General features: G+C 43.4%; 1 protein-coding gene across 1 annotated transcript; it reads right to left on the minus strand.

Moving 5' to 3' along the window:
• Positions 1 to 1,795: 1,795 nt before the first annotated feature.
• Positions 1,796 to 7,212, minus strand: LYG1 (lysozyme g1). The gene is made up of 5 exons (XM_027620530.1): positions 7,170 to 7,212; positions 4,901 to 5,005; positions 3,747 to 3,940; positions 2,124 to 2,256; positions 1,796 to 1,929 (listed from the first exon to the last, which is right to left on the minus strand). The coding sequence occupies exons 1-5, from the start codon at positions 7,210 to 7,212 to the stop codon at positions 1,811 to 1,813; spliced, it is 594 nt and encodes a 197-aa protein (XP_027476331.1). The 3' UTR covers positions 1,796 to 1,810.
• Between the last annotated feature and the right edge of the window lie 1,644 nt (positions 7,213 to 8,856).

Raw genomic sequence — 8,856 nt, forward strand, 5'->3', positions numbered from 1 at the left:
CTGCCTAGAGGCTAAACTCTCACAGTTACAGGAGCCTAGAGAAGCTATCTTCCTAGGTGTTTACATTTCAAAGAGATGGCTCTCAGACCTCTTAAAAAAAATTCCCGAGTTATAAAGTTGATAAAAGGCTAACTCAGGAAGAGGTTTAAAAAAGGTGCACACACACACACACACACACACACACACACACACCTTCATTTATATATGTTCTTCATTGGATGGGACCATCCTACCCAGGGTAAAGTGCAAAATGTTTAGCATCCTTTTGCCTCACCAGAAATCAGCAGTAACTTCCAATCCCCCCTTCCCTCTCTCCACCCCAAGGATTGTGGCAATAACAAGACAAAGGGTGTGAGGAGGAGGGAGGGAGAGAGGAAAACACCTTCACACATTTTCAAATACCTCCCACAAGGGATAATGCCAGGCTGAGGTGACCAACTCATCTGGATTTGCCTGGGACCTTTCCCCTTCAACTTTCTCGTTTTTAGCCCTGATGGTTGGCACCCTAACACCCCACCACACAGACAGACACACACACACCATACATATTAGTAATCATCTAATTACAGGGGGGCTTGGGTAGCTCAGTCCATTAAGCGTTTGACAATCTTGATTTCAGCTCAGGTTGTGATCTCGGGGTCGAGGGATCGAGCCCCATGTAGGGCTCCGAGCTGAGTGCAGTGTCTGCTTGAGATTCTCTCATTCCTTCTCCCTCAGCTCCTACTTCCCCTACTTGTTCTCTCTCTCTCTCAAATAAGTGCCCCAAACCAGAGAATAATTTAGCTGAGTTGGGGGAGTATAGGTGCTGGAGAAGGTTCTGTGGCCCAGGGTCCAAGAAAAGAGGAGGTAAAATTAGATGACAGAGAGTCTGTCCTAGGGCAAAGCTAATGCTGCAGAGTTAACAAGTGATTCTCCAGGGCACCCGTTCCCCCTGCTCATGTTTTTTTTTCTCTCTCTCAAATAAATAAAATCTTTAAAAAATATAAACAAGTGACTCTCCTGAAACTTTTCCACCCAGCAGATGGGGCTAGCCACCATCTCACCCTTTTTCTCATCAGTAGTTTTCATTGAGGGATGCCTGGGTGGCTCAGTCAGTTAAGTGTCTGCCTTCAGCTCAGGTCATGGTCCCGGGGTCCTGGGATGGAGCACACCCCCTGCCCAGTGTGGTTCTAAATCTGAGCAGGAATCCCTGCTCAGCTGGGAATCTGCTTCTCCCTCCCCCTCTACCCCTCCCCTCACCCGCGCTCTCTCTCTCTCTCTTTTTTACCTCACTCTCTGTCTCAAATAAATGAGTACAATTTTAAACAAAAGTTTTCAATTAAAATTTGAAACTACAATTTTTATCAAAGAAATCAGTGATGGAGTTTGCCAGATAAAATATCAGGTACCCAGATAAATTTGAATTTCAGATAAACTATGAATAATTTTTTAGGATGAATGTGTTCTAAAAATTGCATGGAACTTACATGAAAAAATCATTCATCATTTACCTGGAATACAAATTTAACTGAGCTTCCTGTATTTTTATTTGCTCAATCTGGCAATGCCAGTCAATGAGCTATAGGATTCATTTCGTGGAAATCCACATTACAGCTAACTTCCATGGAAGTACCTTTAAGGAGACACAGCCCTTCATTTACACACTCACCACACCACAAAATGCAGACAATTCCTCCTTTAATGTGCTTCACGTTATTTTGATGACCTTCAGGTCAAATTCAGATTCAGTTACAAGCCCCATTGGCTAGTTTCATCTGTGTAATAGTTGAGGTCTTCTATGTGATAATGACCTTGGGTTTGTTCTGAAGTGTTAGAAGCCATGTCTGTTGAAGTATTTGGCTCGTGCAAGGACATCATTGCAGAAGTCACACCTCAGGTCCCGGCTGCTTCTGATATAGCTGGGAGCTCCAGCATAAGCACAGAGTCCACCTGGAATTTGTGAGATGGGTTAATGCTGACCTTATGGCCCCTCGTTGCTTCCGGGTCTCAACAGTTAACTTAGATTCTCTTTCCTAATTGCTCATCAGGAGGCAACTGAGGTTTTGGGGAATCTCATGCAAGGTCTTATATTTGTTCTTATTAATTCCATGCTGTGAAACCACCAACCTATGGGTTACACCTACCTCTCAGGTACTGGTCAGAGGTCCAGGTTGGAAACCTCCTCTGGATTTCTTTGATCCTAACAGTCAGAACCTCGGTTACCTGAGAAACCTGGGACTCGCTGATCCAGGATGTGGGAGCATAAAGACCAGGGTCCTAGAGGGAGGGAGGCAGAGGAAAAGCTAGGTAAGCCATGTGGGAGGATGCAGGACTTCATGGGACCAGTGCTGCTTTCTCATTTCCCTCCTTTTTCTCTCCTCCTCCTTTGGCGGAACTAATGCCACCTCTGATCTCCCTGCGGATAAACAGTAAAGCTACAAGGTTTGGGCAAAGGACATTTCGCCGCTGCTTCATTGTAATGGTGAGAGGCAGAGTTGGAAGCCAAAGGTGACAGAGGTAATGGATGTACCAGTCCGATGCCCTCCTTCAATGCTGCAAACACAAGCCTTCCAAATGGGTCAGAAAGGGGTTTTTCTATCTGCACTTGTAATTCTCCTTCAGATATCTGAATGTCTAAATGTACTTCTAATTTTTCTTATATACTTTTGGTTCCCGTTCCATAAGAGTTTCAACATATTTAGGAGAAATGTCTGACTCTGGAGAATTCTTTCATCTTCAAAGTAGATAAACAACGCATCCTTTTCCCAAGAACAAGAGTTTATGAAGGAGTCAGAGCAGGGTATCGGAAATGACGCTGACCCTAACATCACCCGTGTTGCTCTTGGTCCCGGTTCTGCATTTTCCAGCTGCCATGTGATTTTGCAGCAATGACTCTCTCCTTGTAAAACCATTTCCTCACTTGGAAAGGATGGATTACATGCCTTCCTCCTCACCCCATCCTCATCAGATTATTTGATGGGCCCCCAAATCAAAATAAGATAGAGTATTTGAAAGTACTTTTTAAATTGCAAACTGTCATCCCAAGTACTAATGGGAAACCAGTTTAAAGATCACTGAAGAATACATTTTCCTAAAAGCTTAAGAAATGACTACTACTACGCTTCTCAACTACGACAACAATGTGAAATGCAATAGAAAAAAATCACAGTGCCATTGTCTCCTTGCCATCACTGATTACCCCAGTACACAATTAATTCAACTGTGGGGTCAATGCCCAGTTCCCCGGGAGACTCTATGAGACAAGTGAAACCAGGCAGAATTTGTGCAAAAATGAAACTGGATCTTCAGAACCAAAGATTGTATAGAAAGAAGACAAAGGAGAAGGAATTCAGTATTTACTAAGAATCTGCCCGAAACTAAGTATGTTTTCACATCGTTGCATTGAGTCTTCATAACAATTCTAGGAGGCTGGTGTTTTATAGGTGAGGAAACTGAATCCTAGGGAGATTAAATGAGGTCACATGGTTGCAAAATAACAGAGCAAGGATCCAGAATAGGGTACCATGGATGATATTCTGGAAACACAACCCAGTTGGTTCTGCAAAGAAACCATGGCTCACAATGAAGCAGTGATGTTGCTACTGTTATCAGGCAGAGCTGTGGCTGTCACAGCTCTAGGGAGCACCTTTCAGTCTGTGTCCCATCGAGCTGGGCTCCAAGGTGTCAACAACAACAAATGTGAAGGTGTCTGCCATAGCGTTGTGCCATGCAGTACGACAGCCAAATGCCTCCAAACGGAGGGTTACCTGCACAACCCCGATGCCATTGCCCATGTTGCCCACATTGACCATAACGTTGCTGCCATGAGACCCCCTGGACAAGACTCCAGCGATCACTGCAGGATCCACACAGTATTTTTGGCCAACAGTACGAATCACGGGCTGGTATCTCAGGAGGTATGGCATGTCTATTTCAGCCAGCCTCTCCGAAGCACGAACTCCTAATGCAAACACAGAAGGAAGGATGTGGCTGGTGTGACTTATGCTGACATGAGAGCTCAAGAGGAGAGAAATCACACTCCCAAGAATCTGGGCAGTGGTCTAGGACCAAGAAGCCCATGTCTCAGTCTGAAATCCCTAGTGGCCATTTCTAGACCTGAGAGTATGATTCTCCTCCTTTAAGCTTGAGTTGGCATCCACAGAGGCAATGTCCTTTGTGGCTGCCAGTGCCCCTCGCTGGGCTCTCAGGGGCTGCTCTGGCCCACGCAGGACAATTCCCTGGGCGCAGCACATTGGTCCCATCCTAAGCACCCCAAACAGAGTGACCCAGTAAAATGTACCTGTTCATCAGCCACAACGAGCACCATATACAAAAGAGAGATTCTCCCAACCCCATCAAGAAGTCCTTGGAGAGTTTCCCTGACAGATTTGCTCACTCTTGCCTGCCTTTCCACCCTAAAGCGACACCTAGAAATTGCATGAGCTTAAACTTTTGTAAAAAAAAAAAACAAGAGATGTTGGGCAAAAGGAAAACCAGTACTAATTTACCTGGCTAGCTCATTTACCTTGTAAGTATTTTTTGTGTTTCAAAAGCACTCTCATCCACATTCTATCAACCAGAGTTTACAACAAAATTGTAAAATGAGTATTTTTAACACCTTTCAGTGGAGGCAGAGGAGAACTAAGTGACTTGTTGAAGAACCAGAGCCCACACTCAGACAAGTTCTTTGGACTCCACGTCTAGTGCTCTTCCCGTCACTTGGGAGTGTAGGGCTGTGGGAAATAGTGGGAACCAAACGGATACGTTGAGAGGATCAATATTTGTGGGGAAGGACAGGGAGACACGGGTGTGGGGTATCAAAAGAAGGGATAAAATTCTGTTAAAGTCACACTTGCCAAAAGGAGGCACCTTTCTAAGAGAAAGAGGAGGAGGGGAGGTGGACAATGAGATCATAACCTACCACAGTAGTTCAGGCCATGACGCTTTCCAATCCCACAAGAAGCCCCAGGGGTCTCAAAGTTTCGGATGTTTCCATAGCATCCCCAGTTGCTGCTTTCAGAGGAATCTACAAATTGAGAAATTTTCAGCCTAAGGCATTGAACTAGAAGAGTTTTGATCGTCTTCCATCCACAAATGAAGCGCCATTAATAAAAAGAATTTTACCAAAATCAATAACAACAAGAACTTCACTCTGAATTGAAACACTTTTGAAATTTACAGTATAGTGACTAGGAAATTATCGTAGAAACCTCCTCGATACTAAATTGTCCCTTCCTATCCTGCAGGCACGAGCAGCTGTTGGAGCAGCTATACTCCTTGCAAAGCCCTGGGCTGTCCAGTGCTGTTGAGTTGGTCTTGGAATCAAACCAGAGGATCTGTTCCCTGTAACTAGTCTTCATCCTACATCTTAGGTGAACTCTCAATACTTCTCCCTCAAATATTCCTGCCTGGCTGGTCTGGTGAGATATTTATGGTTGTTCTGGAGAAACATGTATAAAGCCTAGGCTTCCCTGGGGTCTCAACCCAGACCCAAAGTAAAGGCACTGGGACTTGGAGCTGGCTTTCTCTGGTGTTCTGGATGGTGTGCTTTTCTAGATGGGCGTGCCTAAGACAGCAAAGAGAGGTGGACATGTAATGGGGCACAGGACCAGGTCTCCACAGGGGGGCTCCCTCTTTCCACGTCTTCCTTTTTGGTCTTTGCCTTTCCATCTCTCTCTCTCTCTCTCTTTACCTACTGCTATCCTTCCAGGGAGGAGAGGTTTTTCACAAAGGCCGCTGAAGAGAAGGGCATTCCCTAGTATTCATAATTCATAGCAGAAGGACGCATAAGCAGTAACAAGATACCTACAGGGGACAGGAAGCTGCCCACTGAGAAAATCATCTCACTGTGATAAGCCTGTAAGGACTTCTCATTAGATTATTCTTTTTTATTTATTTTATTCTTTGCTTATATCATCAAATCTTAATGGTTTGCAAGTCTTTGGCAACAAATCCATTGCACATCATCATATGTGCATTGTATGTTTATATAAATGCCTTTTAAGGTTCTATTTTCTTACTGAGAGCTTCTGGGAGTTGACATCTGAAATATTAATATTTTGGAGTAAACACTTCTACTTTACAAACTTTTGATAAGAAATCTGAAAGAAATGTGGAGATGAAAAGACCTGGTCTTTTATGAGTGTACCAAAAATTAAACAAGCCAATTTGTCCTTTTTTATTTTTTTTTAAGATTTTATTTATTTGAGAGAGAGAGAATGAGAGATAGAGAGCACAAGAGGGAAGAGGGTCAGAGGGAGAAGCAGACTCCCTGCTGAGCGGGGAGCCCGATGCGGGACTCGATCCTGGGACTCCAGGATCATGACCTGAGCTGAAGGCAGTCGCTTAACCAACCGAGCCACCCAGGTGCCCCTGTCCTTTTTTATTTTTTAATCAGTATACGTTTATCTTTGTAACTGGTGACAAATACTGTTAATATTGTAATGGGTTGTGTCATTCATTGCTTCCTGCCTTGTAGCCACTCCCTCGTCACATTAGATGCTCCTTAAAGTTCCTTATATTCCCCAAATATCTTTTAGAAATTTAAAGTACTTGTTAAATAAATGGATCAATCAATAAATGAATGAATATAAGACCCCCTCTGAAAAATCATCAGAATTTTGAGCCGGGAAAAAGTTTGCTTCTCCTGAGGAACTATGCTTCCTCCTTTTATTTATTAAAAAACATGTACTTTTCCCTTTTGGTCTGCAAGGAACCTTAAGACCAAATCCAAAATGCAAGCATAGCAATTATGTCAGCCTCAGTGGTTAGTTTAGTCACATGTCCTTGATCCCCTCCATGCTAGTTTTCTATTTGAAATTATATTAGTCTTATTATCATAAACCATCTCAATCCTTTTATGGAAATACATGATCTATTAATAACTTCAATAACTTTGGTGAGATGGTTTTTATAGAGGAACACTGAGTACTTATCAATGATGTATATTTAAAGTCCAGCCTCCAGCAGTGTTGGTTTAAGCCCACTCCACATTCTGGAGAGCCTCCTCCTTTTGTGGGGCATCTGGAAAGAGGCCATTCATCAATGATTGTTACTAAGTCCAGTATTTATTGGACAACTTAGAAGAAAAACATTTTCTACCTCAGTTTCAAGTATCAGAAATACCATTCTGTTCCTATGCTTATCCTTCCCAACTCCAAGGTCATATGGGGCAAATTAAACATACTCACCAATAAGGGCAAGAAGACCCAGAAGCAGCCATAGCACAGACATATTGATGAGCTGGCTCTACAGGTCCTAAAACAATTTTAGAATAGAAATTAGATCAAAGATGTGAAAACATCTATTATCATCATAACAATATGTAATGTTTCTATGGAAAAAGGCAAGAAAGAAAGAAAGAAAGAGAGAGAGAGAAAGAAAGAAAGAAGTTTTCCCATGTCTGAACTAAGAAAATTAATGATCTGAATTATAATGAAAAAAGCAAAAGTAAGAGACTTGTGCTCCATCCATCCTTTCAGTTAACTTAAAAATGATGAGACTCCTGCTTGGCTCACAGGGACTCACCAGACCATCGAGTTACCGAAGGGTAATTATTTCAGGAAACCAAGATACTTTGATTCTCAACACCGAGAAACATAGTGACCTGGGTCCAGATCCTGAAAAGCAAATTTTTGATGCATGTGCCTTATCCCAGTAGTAGCCTTTTCATTATCAAAAGATAATGTGAAAAGGAGAATTTTATATTAGTGTTTCTTTTCATCTGAACTCTTTTTCCTTTAGCGTAAAGGAAAGGTTACACATTCCTCAGTGTCTTGGAACATACTCTGCTTTGACTGGAGGAAGGAACTGGTAGACCTTTCCCACTGCTCTAATCCCGCAGCCTGAGAATCTCAGATCCCTTTGGCTATCTTGAGCCATGCTCCCCATTCCCCTTCTGCAAAACTCCTGTGCAGGAGAAAACCTAGTCAAATCCCCAAAAGTCAGGTCATGGGCAGGATTAAACTCATATGGTGCTCACTAGACGGGAGAAGTGATAACTCGTCATTGGCATGCACTTGCACTCGCTCGCTTTCTGTCTTTCTCATCTAACCACTTCTCTAACCACCTTCCATGGGTACAAAGAGCCTTGGTTCTCCCACTAGCTACCAAATGAATAGACAAATGCCACCCAGAATAGGTTGCAGTTGACCCCCGTCAATGCCAGAGGATCTGGCCTCCTGCCCCCAAAGCCTCCACCTCCTGCAACCCCTCCAACTTCAGGGTGTTCTCATCCTCTCCCTGGGTCAGGGGGGCCTAGCTACCTATCACTTTTAATTATTACTGTCATTATAAGTAGGAGTATGCATATAAACATGGCAGTTGGCACTTTCTCATCTCTTTTGCTTCAAGGTTATTCTTACGAGTGTTTCCTTCCAAACACCCAGGAAGAGATTTTGTCTCAAGATGAAGGAGAAGTATTAAGGAAGTTATGTAAATTAGGTCTTATACCAAGCAGTCGTGTGCTCCTCAGATATGGCCATGTTTTTTGTTCCTCTTCCCTACAACATTGAGATGGTCTACCTGATATCCCTTAGTTGAGCAGAAAATGCCATGCTCAGTCCCAACACCAGAAAGGTTCAGGAACGTGGAATTTTAGCTGGGTCTGCAGAAATTCTCAGGTTCAGTCACTGGCCAAGAATCACTTATTCAACATCCACTGAGCCACCACCCCCGCCCCCCCCCCCCACTCTGCCACACTGATGGAGAGGACACTCAGTCCCAGGAAAAAGAATGGAGAAAGAGCCACTTAGGTACAGGAAAAGCTCATACAGTCTTAGGAAAGTTGATCTTTCCAGAGGCTTCTTCCTGGCTTTATGGAAAGAACCCTGCAGAAAAGAACACAGCTGGCATCCAGATGCTAAACCCAGGGTCTTT

The sequence above is a fragment of the Zalophus californianus genome, chromosome 8 (genome assembly GCF_009762305.2).
Source record: "Zalophus californianus isolate mZalCal1 chromosome 8, mZalCal1.pri.v2, whole genome shotgun sequence".
Classification (NCBI taxonomy): domain Eukaryota; kingdom Metazoa; phylum Chordata; class Mammalia; order Carnivora; family Otariidae; genus Zalophus; species Zalophus californianus.